The sequence below is a fragment of the Callospermophilus lateralis genome, chromosome 5, assembly GCF_048772815.1.
Source record: "Callospermophilus lateralis isolate mCalLat2 chromosome 5, mCalLat2.hap1, whole genome shotgun sequence".
NCBI lineage: Eukaryota > Metazoa > Chordata > Mammalia > Rodentia > Sciuridae > Callospermophilus > Callospermophilus lateralis.
The window spans coordinates 67301672-67318509 of NC_135309.1; the positions used below are offsets into that span (position 1 = coordinate 67301672).

The window sequence follows — 16838 nt, forward strand, 5'->3', positions numbered from 1 at the left end:
ATGAGAAAGAAAGACTAAAGGATTCTGTGTGGAACAGTAATAATCAATGTTCATTTGTTGAATAAACCTAGCAGATGCACAGGGAGAAAAGGCAGAACAGCAGTGGGAAAAACAATTACATTATTAGACTTCTCCAAGCAAGGAAGAACAGGGAAAAAAAGATATGCAAATAACTAATGACTGACTGGATATGAACATCCCAAAAAACTAATGACTGACTAGATAAAAAACAACTCAGGCTTCTCCTCTATCATTTCAAAATTCTTCTAAAAAACATTTTTTTCTTAAGTTCAGGTTTGGGCTATGGTTCTATAGCTCTATGGTAGAACACTTGCCTAGCATATATGAGGTCCTGGGTTCAATCCCCAGCACAACCAAAAAAAATAAAAGTTTAGGTTTCCAACACCAGGAGAATGTGAAATTCAGGATAATTTGAGTTTTGCTAATACATTATTTTTAATTATCAAAAATAAAACACCACATTCCTAGTAGTCACATAAAATTAAACTGACCAAAAAAATTAAGATCCAAATTTCATTCATTTTTTTTAAAAACAAGTTTCAGGGCTGAGTTTGTGGCTCAGTGGCAGAGCGCTTGCCTCGCACAGGTGAAGTACTGAGTTCAATTCTCAGCCCCACATAAAAATAAAAGAGAGTGTCCATGTACAACTAAAAAACTATTTAAAATTAAGTTTCAGTTCTCACATATTACAAAATATTTTTGTTATTTATTCATAGCTGTCTCATTTCAAAATAAAACTCACTTTGGTAATTCACTAGTAGCAAACTGCTTATCTTTTTCTTGATGTAAAGAAAAGAAAGTGTCAAACTATCTGTGTTAGCCTGAGGATGAACTTCTCAAATTAAATGGTGGGGAGAATAGTGCTTTGCCAATCTTTATATGTCTTTAATTATAGGCGAAAGCACACTGCTCAATAAAAAACACCCAATAATCCAACTGACAACAAAATCTGTCAGTATCTTTTTCTAGTTTCTAAAAATTAAGAACTCACTTAGGCTGGGAAGATGTGAGCAATTTCATACTTGTTAATAAGGGACTCACCTTGGCTAAATAGACAGCAGGGCCAAACAAGTATCTTCAGGGGCCCAGGAATGAATTGTTGGTCTAGCATAGACCTAGCCTTAGGGTACAGTATCATATTAATATAATTTTATAACAGTGTGAAAATACAAATTACATGCAACATTTGCCCAGTCCCATACATACAACACTTAGCATTTGTAATGTACTATAATGGCTAAGAATATATTTAGATATTCTTCCCAAATTCCCTGAGAAGTAGATCATGATGAGTTTTCATAAATTTACACAAAATGAACTAATGCCCAATAGGGATTAAAACTTATTCTTAATTTTTAGTCCTACCTACACATACATATCTATACTGTAGTAAGTCTTAAGATATCATAACAACATTCAGATCATTACTAAAATTATGATCCAAAGTACTACCACCAGAAAAATAAAGTTAGTTCATACAGGAATCAATTTCAAGTACAAAGGATCACCAATAAGGATGGCAAAAAGTATTTACTCAGGGCATTCCTCTTATTTTCCAGTACAGGATATTCTTATTTTATTAGTGGTAATGAGTCATAAGAGGAAAAGGGTAAAAGCATTAAAGAATTAAATGGGAAACTGGGAGAATGATACCTAAGACTAGGGAATAAATTCCTCCTGACTCCACTTGTTAAGATAATTAAATAAAGTTCTACAACTCCAAAAATACTATTAACTCAATCTAAGATTTTTAACAAAAAAAGACAAGTGACTGACTATATATAACAGATGAAAAAATACTAAGACTAGTATGACAACACTTTAAGATACTGAACCAGGTGAAACAAAATTAAAAGATAACCAGGAATACTCAGAGAGACAACAACAAAACTGATGTTTAAAAATAATAAAAAGAACATTTCACTGTTTTGTTCTCAGTGACTGGCCTCTTAGTCACTGAAGGGCAGTGTGAAAAAATAGCAAGTGGCATTTTTAATAGAATAGTTGATTATCCCAAAGTTAGCTATGAGATTACCGATATAGTACTGATAAAGAAATGGAATACACAGAGGATGATTAAAATATCTGTAAAACCACCTCCCTTAAAAACAGAATAAAGTACTAATATTTCTCCTTCCAAAGAAGGCAGGGAAGAAAATTTAAGCAACAAAGAACCTCCATGTTTAACTACATTGTTTTTATCAATACCCTTTCTCCCATTACCACCACAGGTACTCCATAAACACTGACAGTTTTCTGCCTTGCCACATTGGTTTTAGAGGCATGAAGCCTATAAAAAAGTAAGAACCCTCAACCAGTTAGTTAGTACAACTGTTATACTTCGATATTCATCTTAACTACAAAAGAAAACAAACTTATATGCATTATTACATTTTCCTGTTTCTTACATTTTCCCCAGGCTATCTAAAAATTATTAAAGTAGGGTCTGTAAAAACTGTCTCTATATTACACGTATCTTACTTTTTCAGTTATTTCTTATACCCATAAAATAAATTCAAAGTTGAACCCACTATCATTAAATTTCTCTCGTGTACATTATTTTACACACTAAAATAATTCCAAAGTCCCTGAAACTATCAGGGGGAAAGCTCTTAAAATTCTTATTCATTATCCAGATAGTAAATTAAAACAAATTACAATCACCCCATTAGGAAAGCTATGTATCCTCAGTGTAATATCAAAACAATAATCAAATCAATAAAATCATTAAATATTTTGGGCTCAATTTCAGCCTGCAGAGTGAAGAGCAACATCAATACACAAAAATAAATAAATAAATTCATCCCTCTCTCCTTGAAATCTTCTTCTATTTATAGACCCTTACCTTTTCACCTTTTTTTGGAAAAAGATCTAATCTAATTGTGGGGCCTCGATGACTTTATATTTTATACTTGAAAATTCTATTGCTTTTCTCTCTACATCCCATTCTAGGATCTACCACTGCTAAGAGATTAAAAAAAAAGTTCCTAAGAAGTTTCTCCTAGCACAGAAAACACTAACACAGGAAAATCTTTCAAAGCACTGCATTTATACAGGCTTCCTAATGCTTGTCTTATCCATTTGCCTGGTTTTTAGGACCCTTTTGTGATTACTAATTATTATACACTATCTCACCTCAGAAGTTGTCAAACAATCCCATACATTGCGATATCCTCATTTCTTGACCTTTGTTCATACTGTTCCTACTGAAAATTTTTTCCTTACTTGTGAATCGTACCCCACATTCTCCTTAATAAACTTCAATACCCATCTAGGACACTCACGCTTCTCTCCATTTCTCAAAGTCTTACATCTTTTACTTTCACCATATAATTCTGCACATCACTCTGTTTCACATGTAGTATTCCTGACTCCACAATTAGAAGAGTTGGATACTCTATAAGGTCATAAATCAAGGCTTAGATTTATTTTGCAAACCCTATAGTACCAGCCATTAGTGTTAACCAAGTTGAACAGTTAACTGCACTTCTGCAGTTTAACTTCATACACTGAACAAAGCAAATAATTTCTCCTACTAATGAATATTCCGTTTTTCTCTAACCCAGAAGTTTTACTGTCAAAAATGTGTTTTAAACAACATCAAGAAAAATACTACAAACACTAGGATCACTGCAGAATATAATCCCTACTTGTTTATTTTTCTAGCCCCTAAATATAAACACATGCCAGGCAGGTACTCACTTGATACTGTCTGCACAACTGAAGTGGCAGTTGTTGTGGTTGAAGTGGTAGAGGATGGGGTGGATGACGATGTTGAAGTGGATACTGCAGGTGCAGGGCTACTGGTTGTAGGGGTAGAAGCTCCTACTGCTTGTGCTTGCACTTGTGCTTGCACTTGTGCCTGGGCCTGCGCCTGAGCCTGGGCCTGGGCCTGGGCCTGAGCCTGGGCCTGGGCCTGAGCCTGGGCCTGAGCTTGCGCCTGTGCCTGTGCCTGAGCCTGAGCCTGGGCCTGGGCTTGCGCCTGAGCCTGGGCCTGGGCCTGGGCCTGGGCCTGGGCTTGTGCTTGCGCCTGGGCCTGGGCCTGAACCTGTGCTTGGGCTGCAAGCATAGGTGTCAGTTCTGATTGCTGAATAACCTTAACTCCATCTGGTTTGGTCCATGCAGATTCACGTGTCCGAGCATTATAATAATAAACCTGCAGAAGAAGCAAAAATCACCTGTAACACAGAATCAACCAACTACTATTAAAAATGATAATGCATATGTTGTCTTAAAAGTACTTAAAAATAACTTATAAAAGAGGTTAAACTACATCAAAATAGATTATCCATATTTTATTGAACTATAGTAATCCCCAATTTGCTATAACAAGTATATTGTATTCTTAACACATATGCACACACAAAAAGAAAACAACATTATATTTTGGACAGAACGTTAACAAGGCTGGCCTGAGACTACGATCCTTTCGAAGTTAGCCACTGGCTAGGATCTGGAAATTTGGATTTTTAAGAGGATCACCACCATTTCATTACTAATAGTAATGTCTCAATGCACCTAAACTGTTTATGCAAATGATGCAGTTTTTGCTGAACATCTGCTTTCCTTCTGGTAGTCTGGAATTTGGATATGTGCTAGGCAAATGGCAAATACGTAACCAGACCCCAGTGAAAACCCCCAGTGAGGATTGCTAGGCTCAAGTAAGCTCAGGAAACACGTAACACATGCTGTCCATCATTACATGCTACAGAAAATTAAGCACATCCTATTATTGATTCCTCTGGGAGAAGACTCTTAGAAGTTTGTACCTGATTCCCTTCATACTTTGCCTCATACATTTTTTTCCTTTTGCTAGTTCTGCTTTGTATTCTTTCACTGTAATCAGGTCTTAGCTATAAGTACAATTTTATGATGAACCCTGCTAGCCATAACTAATACTATGAATGGTCTTCAGAACCTGTGATCATTTAGAATACAAGTTTCCAGAATCACAGATCAATGTATGTGAGTACTCCATGTAATCTTTTAACTGCACAGAAGTCCAATCCAGTTACTCTTCCAGGAGTTCTACCAAAAACCTGCTTAACTAAGGCTCATTCTTGTTTTTAGTACCAGGATTGAACCCAAAGGTGCTCAGCCACTTAAGCCACAACCAACCCCAGCGCCCCTGCCCCACCTTTTTTTTTTTTTTTTTTTTTTTGAGACAGGGTCTCACTAAGCTGTTTAGGACCTGCTAAGATACTGAGGCTGGCTTTGAACTTGCTATCCTCCTGCCTCAGCCTTCTGAACTGGTGGGATTACAGATATGTGTCATGGCACCTGGCTCAGGCTCATTCTTGACTGACAAAGATACTATAATTGATCTCAATCTGCCAGAACTCAAAGTTTTATTCTCTCATCACCATGGAGATAATGAGTTACATGTATTTTATAATTTACCTTCCCATCTGGAGTTTTATTTTCAACCCATATCTCTTCAGTAGGAGGCAATGCTGGAGTACCAGGAGCAGTCACAGGAGGCATTCCTGGTGGAAACATCATACCCGGAGGAGGAGGCATGGTTCCCATGGGTGGAGGCATGAAAGGTGGTCTCTGTTAATTCACAAGAATGGTTACATTCACTTGTAATTACCCTATTTCTTTCAAATTATTACTGACCTGTATCCCAAAGGTAAAACACTATAAGAGAAAATAGTTTTACAGTCCATTCAAGTACATTCATCTACTATGTAAGTAAAGTTTCTGTAATGAAAATAATTACTAAACAGGAAGAAAGAAATACATCAAAATACTAACATTAGTCAACTCTAGGTTATAGCACTATAGATGAACTTTGTGTCATTTATACTTTGTTTTTCAAACACTGGGCACTAGAATACTTTTTAGAAGAAAAAAATTCATTTTTATATTGTCTTAATATCTCACAATAGATATTAACCATAAGAGAATCATTACTTCACAAAATAACATAGAAATAACCAAAAAAGAAAAATCATATATATCTAACCCTTTATTCTCTTTTCCTACAAGAAAAAAAAATTAGCTAAGAAAACATTCACTATATCTTATTTTTCATATAATAATAATAAAAGCTCATCAAGATGTGAATCATATCAGTTAAGTTTTAAAAATACAGTAAAAAGTTTTACCAATCTTTTCAAGTTTTTTTTTTTCCTTTTTTGAGGGTGCAAGTATTGAACCTAAGGCTTCAAGTGCACTACATCACACTAAATTACACTCCCAACTTCCTACTGTCCTTTCTAGGGAAAATCAGAATTCAATTCAAGATATAGCACATAATTTTTAATTTAACAGAGCTACTACTGATTCAACAATACCTCAGAAAATTCTTTCATTATCATTTTTCAATAACTATTGACATAATGCAAGATCCCAAACCAAACAATTTAACTGTAATTGCTGTATCTTACTAACACTGAAAAGTTGCCTCTTTTTTTTTTTTTTTAACATATATACCTGACTTCTTTGATACAAGAACCCTTCAAAGAGAAGTTTTCGTTGTGCAAACTTAAAAAAATATAATGAATACTGGGCTTGACATTTTAAAGACAGATTCTAAACAAGGATTAAAAAAACTTTGGTGATTTATAAGTAATAATGAAATTCAATTGTCCAAAGCACTTTAAGCTGGAAAATGGAATTGAAACTATTCTAGTGTTAATTTATATTCATTTTCCTAAAAACATTTTCTTTCTTATGCTCATTTTTGTTGGATTCCGTTTCATGTCCATCAAGCATCAGCACACAGACCCATGTTACATAAAATATCTACCCCAAATATGCCTCTTGCACCCTTACCTATAATTCACTTGGATTTAATGTAAAATTATCCATTAAGACCAAGAAAACCATCACTACATCAAAGAATATTCCATCACAACATTTGATATATTTCCATTAGGGGGTTATACTAGCCCATTACATTTTACAACATTCCACAAGTTTAACACTTAAATGAACAAATAAAAGAAGTTCACATGTAATAAGTTTTTACAGTCACTAGCTCAAAAAGCTTTATTTGTTTATTTTTTGGTGGGGGGAACGTATCGGGGATTAAATTCAGGGGCACTTGACTACTGAGCAATATCCCCAGCCCTATTTTGTATTGTATTTAGAGACAGAGTCCCACTGAGTTGCTTAGAACCTCACTTTTGCTGAAGCTGGCTTTAAACTCAAGATCCTCCCGGGTCAGCCTCCTGAGGTGCTGGGAATACAGGCATGTGCCACCACACCCAGCAAAAAGCTTTATCTTTTGCTAATTTTGAAGCAAATACAAAACCACATCACTTAAAAGGAACATCATTCTTTTTTTCCAATTTTTAGTATAGTTCATTCTTGATTATCTAAGCTAATGGAAAGCAGATAACAACACTAAATTTACTTGGTTTCAGAAACATGTAGCTAAACTAATAAAATATAAAACACATACTCAAAAAAGAATATAGTCCCCTAAACAGACATTTGAGAGTTAATATTTTCATGACCTCAACTCAGACAACAAATAAGCGTAGATACATTAAAGAGGGATATAAACCTCAGGTTAAAATACCACAAAAGTTTTCATTTAAAGAAATTCCATAATAAATCTTTTTCTAAAATACCTATAAAAAATTTTCTTTTTAAGGGGAAAGAAAAAAATATTCAAATATTGTGCTTACAAAATGTTTGTTGTCACTTTCTAGATTCTATCCTAGGCATCATTCCTAAGCAGAATAATTACTCAGTAATATTCATATACACACACGCACTTTTATATTTACTGGCAATATAAGATTTCAACCTTCATGTCCCATAAAGAAGACACACTATTAAAAACAATGTACAAAGCTATTAAAGGTAGATAAGAACTATCCTACTCAATCCTAGAGTTGTATGTATACTTTTCTATCACCACCTAAATTCCGGTTCTAAATGTCTACACTATTTACTGCTACCACAATTTTAAGAGCAACATGTTAATATATGGATGTCTCTTGTAGGTTCCCTTTTTCTATAAACTGAAACTAGTTAAAAATGCAAGATTTTAAGGCAAAAATCTGCACATAAATATTGATACCAATGCCAACAAAAAATGACAACTTCTATATTCCTTACCTGAAGGTGTGGAGGGCCCATAGGTGGAGGTATCCCTCCTGGAGGAGGCATTGGTGGCATATTAGGATCAAAAGGAGGACGTCCAAAAGGGGGCCGAGGTGGTGGAGGAGGGCCTCGCATCATACCAAAAGGAGGAGGAGGTCGCATGAGAGGTGGTGGGCCTCGCATCACTGCATTTGGTGGGGGAGCAGGGCCTCGGAACCTCAAGGCCTGCTGTTGAGCCATCCTGGGTAAGAGAGCAATAAATAAAATTTTAAACCTCAAAATCACTAAGAGTAGCCACTGACTTCTAATTAAATCAAATTTACAAGGTAAGTGAAGTTGGAAAACATCATTTTGCAACCTTCACGTTAAAAACCAGATCAGTAAGAATAACCCTCAGGGTGCAAAATTTAGGAGAAAATTTGAATGAGGGGGACATTTAAATGGTCTTAAAACTGTCTCCCCACATAAGGTATAGTCACAAGGTAGGATGAAAAAGCACTATATAATAGAAAAATTGGGCAATACCTTGATAGGATGATCAATATATCATCTAAGAAGGAAAGATGAATAATGTGTAACTGAGGACACATCACTTATTCCAGCTAAGAATACACAATCTTAATCTAATAATGAACAAATAGTAAACAAACACAAAATGAGGAATGGTCTATTAAAGGGGAGGAATGTTCTTCACAATGTCAATGTTATACAGAAAAGACAAAGGAAGGCTTTGGAAATGTTCCAGATTAAAGAAGGCTAAAGAGACATGATAACACAATACTAACCATAGACTGGATTCTATACTAAAGGGAAGAAATACTATAAAGGACGTTATTACATCAATTGACAATAAAATATCATTGTTAATTTATAAGTTGATAACTGGGCTATATTTATGTGAAAGAATATCTCTATTTTTTTATATTTTTAGTTGTAGATGGCATAATACCTTTATTTTATGTATACTTCTGTGATGCTGAAGATCAAACCCTGTGCCTCATACATGCTAGGCAAGTGCTTTACCACCGAGCTACAACCCCAGCCCAGAATATCTCTATTCTTATAAAATACATGCTGAAGTAGTTGGAGATAAAAAGCCACAAAATATTATCTTATAAATGGTTCAGTTAAAAAAAGGAGAGCGCAAATAATAAAGCAGAAGAGGAAAAACATTAACAAGTGTTCTACCTTTATTTGTGTAATTTTTTTAAGTCTAAAATTAATTACAAAGTTTTTAAAGGAGGGATGGAAGAGTTAGCTTAAGAAATCACTGGTCTTCTCTATTTAAAGGAAAAGCCTTTCCCTGCACTGCATCCTGACCTATGCTCCACTCTACCTAAATACCCTAGTATTTTCTCCATGGCATTCAAGCAAATAGATAATATCATAAATGATAGCATTATCTATCCCCACCACCACCAGTGCTTTAAAACAAATAAACATCATTAATACTTCAAAGTGCTAAATATGTGCCAGGGACAGTGCTCTGTTTTCAAATATTAATTCATTTAATCATAACAATCCTATGAGACAGATACTATTACTAAATTCATCTTACAGATGAGGAACTAGGGTATAGAGAAGTGAAATAACGTGCCTAAGGTAACAAAGGTGGGTCAGTGGCAAAACCAATATTCACACAAAGACAAGCAGCTCTTAAACACCATGGTGTCATGTAAGCCCTTCCAGAGTAGGAATTCTGTTCACTCTTATATCCCCAGCAGTTAGGTCTGGGCAAAATGCAATGAGTGTTTGTTGCACAAACAAAAAAATACATAGGTGATACTGTACCCAAGCTTCATTATAAGTAGGGTATACTGAATCTCATAATAAATTTTTTTACTACAGTCAGGCATGGGCACATGCCCAGAATCCCACATACTCAGAAGGTTGAGGCAGGAGAATTTCAAATCTGATGACAGCCTGGCAACACTATGAGAACATGTCTCAATCTGCCATAGTCAATTCAGTGAGCTTCCCAGTAGTTACTGTAAATCTCTACATTATACATGCAGTCTACACTTAAGTTCCCAAAAGAAGATTAGCATTACATTCTTCACGTATACTTGAAAATAATCATTTTATATTCTCTCCTCATCAAGCTGAATTTTGTACAACTTTCCTACATTTTTCAACCCTTTGCTTATGATTTTCGTTTGACCTTTCTCTAAATTTTCCATACCACAGTTCAGTTCTGACATACAGAAAAACTGCTAATGAAGAACCAATTTATCTTCTAGAAGGATAGGATTGTAAACAAACCCAACGCAACAAACCCAGAACTACTATACCAAACATATTTAAACAAATTTGCAAATGATCCTAATGCTCCAAATGTTGGAAAGCTTGAGTCAAAAATAGTGATTGTAAAATATGGATTGTATCAGAATAACCAGGTCATTTTCAAAACATATGCACCTCCAAAAGATAGCCACTGTTACTTAAGGAATGTCTTAACCTTTAGGACAGAAAAAAGTTCATCACCAAGGAAAGATATTGTTTCAGACTTGAGTTAATAATATACCTTAATCTTGGATTTCCTTTCAGTCTGCCTCTCGTTTCTAAAAAAAACAAAAAACAAAACAAAAAAAAAAAAACAAAAAAAACTACAATATTTATTTCTTTAGAATTTCATACTTCCTGCTAATAGCTTAAAACATTTAGGCTCTAAAATTAAGAAAAAAGTCATAGCCTTTTGTTATCAGGCTAATTACATAATTTGAGTCAAATTTCCTCAGATGTAAATGAATAGGGAATAGAAATAAAACCTATCTCATATTCCTACTCACTGAAATAATCTGTTAAACATTTAGGATAGTATTCAATAAAACTACTTCAAATACCATTACTTTCATTTCCCCACAAAAACCTAATAATGTTTTACCCATAAAGAGTACTTACTTATTTGACTAGATAGCTTTCAAAAGTCTGCCACTAAAATGGTGACAAAATTCTCATAATTTCCTCCTTCAGTAGCCTAAAGTTGCCATTTTATGATGTCAGTTATGTGTAGAAAATGTGTTGCGTTCTTTATATACTCTGCTTTATCACAACCACCTCACCAGAACCTGCTGTGAGGATTAAACGTACTAATAAAAGTACTTGAAACAGCAACTAAAACTAAGTGCTACATAATACTAGGTACTATTACTGCTGCAATAATGTCAGTACAGTAATAGTACTGGTTAAGTGTCAAATAGCATGAATTTTAGTAACTTAACTATAAATTATCAGGCCCTGTATTAACCTGGCCCTTGTCAACCTTTCCACAAACTCCAGTCTTTCTGATCATCAAATACTTTCAATTTGTTAGGGTCTGTAAACGGGGGCCAATAGAGGTGAGGCAAAGAACCTCACCCCCCCACACACTGGTGCATAGGCCTATCCACAAGTATGGCTGTATGATCCAATTGCAGTGATACTAACCTAAGACAGGAGGCTGGCGCCTTGAGGTCAGCTCATCTGATGATGGGTAAGGGCCATATGTAGTATTGGACAGCCTAACAGGCACGGTCCCTAAGCCACATGCTTGGTGCTTAATTAAACAGAAGGGGGAGATGCTGAGAGCCATAGCCAAGTAGGAATGAAAGGTGACACCAGCAAGCCATTGAGATAATAATGATTATGTTAAGATGTGCATTCAATTGGAGATTAGACCCCTGCTGTCTGCCTAGGCCTGCTACTTTGGAGCTCTCACGGACTCCGGGAGAGTTCCCATTGGTTGGGGAAGTGCGGTAGGAGGGAATTCCGGAGGAATGATTTCCAGTTGGGGTAGTGTGTCCTGGGAGAAGGCCGCGTGCATGGCATTCGCGGGAGTTTTGGAAATAAAGTTTGTTCCTGCTTGAGTGGCTCGTGATTTTGTGCCCGGCCAGACTGCGGCATTTGGTGGCCCATACGGGAAGCCCCGGGACACTCGGGGGTAAGTTGACGAGAAAAAGCTGCCCGTCCCTAGATAGGACGGGAGCAAATCTGCTTGTCCCTAGGCAGATAGGGCAAGAGGAAAAATGGCCATTTTGAGAAAATGGAGAAGATTGATACAGTATGTTTGTGTCTTGTTTTGTCTTGAAATGTTGTATTGTCTTTGTGACAAAAATATGGAAGGGGTGTTAAGTAAATTACTAAGGGAAGAAGGCACCGCAGTGGAACAAAGAATAGTTAGGGCTCGTGTTGATCAGAGCCCAGGAACTCTAGTCAGAAAGAAAAAGAAAGTTCAGAAGAAGAAGGAGTATCAGGGAAAAAGTTGCAGCAAAAGGCTATTACTGAATACTTTTTGTTACCGGAGGGTGCGTGAATCAGCTGAATCGGCACAGCGGCTGCCACGTGCGTGAGCCACTCATAGTGCAGCAAGGACTTTCCAAGCGGCGGGAGCCAGCTCTTCCCCGCCCCCCACCCGGGGAGCAGGATGCCACTGCGAGAGCCCAAATCCAAACATGACCCAGAGGCACAGTCTCGCAGGCTCTTGCTCCCTGTGCCCAGTGGCAGTTTCCCGGATTCTCCCCAGGGCCGTCCGGGACACTGCAGGTGGAAGATGGCCTACGTCCCTGAAGTTTGATCATTTCCAAGGCCAGTAACTACAATGGTTCTCCCACACCTGGAAGCTAATGAGTAATGAGCACTATTAAGGCTTATATGTACTAAATTGTTCACAAGGTTGTTTTCTTAGCACCTGCTGGAATACTACAGGATTTTCTTTAGCATCATTGCTGGAGTTCCTGCCTTCATCCCAGTGCCGGTGAGGACGAGGGTGGAAGAATTTCCAGTGTTGCTGAGAACCGGACGAGACTTCGGATCAAGCTAGCTGCCTACAGAACTTACCTGGACTATGATTTACCTGAACTGTGAGTTAATCTATTGAGACACTGCTTTACCTGGACTGAGACAACAAACTGTAATCTACAACAAATTGTAACTCGGTATCTTTGCTAACAGTGTCATTGCTGGTATAATTTTTCCAAGGGCTTCTTGCATGGAGCCATCAATTGGCTTGGCATTGTGGCATTTTGTATCCTCCCCTTCTGCATGTAGCAGATTATTTATGGTGTTTGTGTAAAAACCACTATGATTGTTATTTAAATTAAACAAAAGGGAGAAATGTTAGGGTCTGTAAACAAGTCAAGATAGCGCCTGGCATTTTGCCAGAGGGAGTGGTTTGTGTTTGGAGATTCCTTACTGGTTGACTGCTATATCTAGTTTATGTTAATTAAGATAAGCTGTGTGGAATGTATATATATATATATATATATGTGTATATATATATATATATATATATACCCCTCTTGTCCTACAATAAACGGCTCCCACTCCTGCTGCATCAATGTACACAAGTTGCTTGTCACCCCACCCCCGCCCCCGGTTATTTTGCTGCAGCAGGACTGCGGCATCAATTCTTTATTTTTTTTAATTTTTAAATATTTTTAGCTGTAGACGAACACAATATATTTCTTTTTTTTAATGTGGTGCTGAGAATCAAACCCAGTTCCTCACACAAGCTAGGCAAGCACTCTACCACTGAGCCACAACCCCAAACCTAGTTCTTTATTTTGAAGCCTCTGTGCTTATGGTTCCCTATGCCTGACATGTTCTTCCCAGATTTTTTACATGACTGACTAGTTGCTTCTCATTATTCAGGCTCAGTTCAAGTGTTACTCCAAACTCTTTCCCTACCTCTGGCCTCTTGCAGCCCCTCTCTGGCTCATTACCCAACTTGAGTTTTCAATTATGATAAAAGCGATGAAGAAACTTCCACTTGTTTACTTTTGCATTACAACTACCCACTAGTATATGGTTTCCTTTAGTATACTGTGGTATTACATTGTTCAATAATGATAGTACGCAACACACACTGGATAATTCCAATTTAGCAGCACAGTTATATGAACGTTATCTGTACTAACTTTCTTAATCCTCACAATAACACATTTGACAGAAGAAACAATAATTTGTTAAAGTAGCAGTAACACCAGGATATTTCTTATTCCCATTTTTATAAGAGGAAATTTAAATCTGAAGTACCTTGTCATTAAGTATTAGTAGGTAAACAAAGGCCCTGGGTGAAAATCTATACATGACTCTTAAAAGTTATTTTAGTGGCCCTCAACCATAAAGGAATAAGTGAAGTTTAGGTCTCTCAATTTTCCATCTATTGTAGGAAATGTGCATTTCCACCACTTAAAGCATGAGAACCAAAAGCCTACTTGTGTGAATAGAAGCACACACAAAAAATTTTCACCAGAACACCATGCAAATACATGTGTTTTTTTCTTTCTAGAAGTATGCCATCCAGATACACAATCACCTCAATGGTGAAGACAAGACTGAAAATACTTTAAAAGGGCAAGAACATAAAAAATGCTACCTATATATAAGAGATAAATTGTTGAAAGTATGAGTGAAGACACCTAGATTTTAATCTAGACCCTACCACTATCCAGGGACCTTGCATAAGCCACTTCACACTTGTAGGGTAATTTCCTCTCAGATGTAGTTGGTTCAGTTTAAAATTTAGATCAACCTTAATTAAAATGGAAACTTCTGGAAGACAAAGACCATTTTTGGTCTGGTTCAGGACTTTACTTCCTGCAAGTTTCATAGCACATGATAAATGAAATCCAATAAGTGAATCATCTCTAAATCTCCTATCTTCATTCATTTGCCAAACCATGAAATTCATTCAGGTTTCAAAACAAAGCCCCAGTTTCTGCCATCAAAACACTAAATAAACAGTTAATTTATAAATCATTCGAAACACTAAAACAAATGTGTTCTGCAAGCAACTTCTAACCTAAGAGGTAAAGAACCACCTAATCTAAAGCCCTATTAAAATCAGTTTGCAACAATGTCTAGACTATTAATAAGTCTACAAGGCTATTCATTTTTGTAAAGCTAAGATCTCTAAAATGCAAAGTGTTCCCTGATAAATCTATCTCAGACCTTTTGGGATCAAAATCAAAGAATAACTTTGCATCACTAAAAAGACCCCAATAATGCACTTTGATCATTTGTTAGTGTACATTTGAGAAGGATCCTCAGAAGAATTTGAGACTCATCTCTGAAATAGGACAAAATTGTATTCCTGCCAAAGTAGGGATTTTTGTGTGTGCCAATTCATAATCTAAAAGACATTATTTCCTTCTAAACAATAATAATATCCACTTCCTTTGACAATTTCACTTTAAGTCCTAAACAATGATAGAATCCTCATAATCTACACAGCTTTTTTATTTACACAACAGCTCAATTCAGAATGGGAATTGAATATCTGAACTGTCAATGTTCCCATACAAGGAAAAAAAAATACACATAAAGCATAGTGCCTCTTCTTTTCTGCAAAAATCACCTACGAAGAAAAGATTCTCCCAGGTCATTCTTATTTTATCGAATTTTAATTACAAATTCCATAGGGACTGAGGTTCCAAAGGAAGAAAGGTCACTGCACTCTTTAAGGCAATGGCGTAAGATCAAGACAGCAGGCTCTGGAGCCTAACTGCCAGGGTTCAAGCCACTTCCTGGAGCCACAAGTCTACCCTTGCGCGCCGGTTCTACAGACTCAACTTCGATGAGGCTGTTTGCTCGGGATGGGCTAGTAACTTAAGTGATGATGCCTCTGGCCTGTGGCCTGCAAAATGAAAATAGCAACTACTCCAAAGAATGGTTGTGAGAAGTAAATGAGAAAACCTTAAGTAAGGACTTACTGGCACATCGTAAGCGCCTAACGAACGGCTGCTGCAGTGACTACTCACAACTACAGAATATTATGCAAAAAAAAAAAAAAAAAATTGATTCGAGAAAGGAAGAAAAGCCACACGAAGTTAAGGCTGCAAGTCATGTGGGAGACAGGCTAACAAGACAAACGCGGAGGCCCCAAAGGGCCGCGGAGGGCGTAGAAAAGGCTCAGCCAAAAAGGGCGAAAGGTCCCGGGAGTTAGCCGCCGAGTAAAGGGGCGCCGGTGAGGAAACCGGGCCAACGGAGCAGCCGGGAGTAAGACTGATGTAGGCTGAAGTCGGCCGAGGCGGAGGCGGCACGCGGCTTAGGTGGGGCCCCACAGCGAGAGCGCCAGACCCTGCCCCGGGTCGCGAGGGGAGGCGAGGTCCCACGAAACCCGCTGGGAGCTGCGGAGAACACACAAGAGGCCGCGGCCCGTGTCTCTCATTCAAGCCACCTTCTCCTTCCCCCTTCGCCAACCCCATGCGGTCCTCGCCCAGAGCCGCCGAGACTCCTGCCCACCGTCCATCCCGGATCTCCGCAAGCGGATGTAATCCCTGGGACTCTAGCGCGCCGAGATGTGAGGAAAGGGAGCGTCGCTTACCTGAGCTCCCCCGGGTTGAACCGCTCACCGTCCCCCCCGTCCCCGCCACGCTCCGCCATTACAGAGGGCCGCGTTCATCCACCCGCCGACTTGGCGCTCCTTATTGGTCAGAAGAATCATCAATCCCATGCGAGAGAGGCGGAGATATTCGAGCTCTATGAGGTAATTGGTGTAACTGTCCATCAATCTTGAGGTTAGGGGTGGTGTCTGCCTTACTATTGGGCGAAGGGCCCGCCGACTTTGAAAGCGGTATTGAGACAGCCAGTTGATTGGTTGTCGGAGGCTTTCTGGGAAATGAGACTGTGGCAACGAGGAGCAGCCGGCGCCCCCTTGCGGTAAGGAAAACGAGGTCCTCCCACCTTCGCCCCAGCCTCCGGTAGCCACGTGTCTGCTGGTTTCCAGGAGCTAGTTGTGGAGCCATGTTGACCATTAGTAGCTCAGACTGAGACCA

At 37.9% G+C, this 16838-nt stretch overlaps 1 protein-coding gene across 6 annotated transcripts in view; it reads right to left on the reverse strand.

Annotated features, from left to right (window-relative positions):
* The window catches only part of Tcerg1 (transcription elongation regulator 1), a 65379-nt gene extending 48919 nt beyond the window's left edge, over window positions 1-16460 (reverse strand). For all 6 annotated transcript variants that reach the window (XR_013091434.2, XM_076856756.2, XM_076856755.2 and 3 more), the window contains exons 1-4: window positions 16388-16460; window positions 8098-8323; window positions 5422-5574; window positions 3724-4177 (exon numbers count right to left, since the gene is read on the reverse strand). Coding sequence is in view for 5 of the 6 variants with exons in the window: in XM_076856756.2 (XP_076712871.2) it covers window positions 3724-4177; window positions 5422-5574; window positions 8098-8323; window positions 16388-16446 (892 nt within the window). In the remaining variant the exon portion in view is untranslated. The remainder of the gene's footprint in view (window positions 1-3723; window positions 4178-5421; window positions 5575-8097; window positions 8324-16387) is intronic.
* Window positions 16461-16838: the final 378 nt, after the last annotated feature.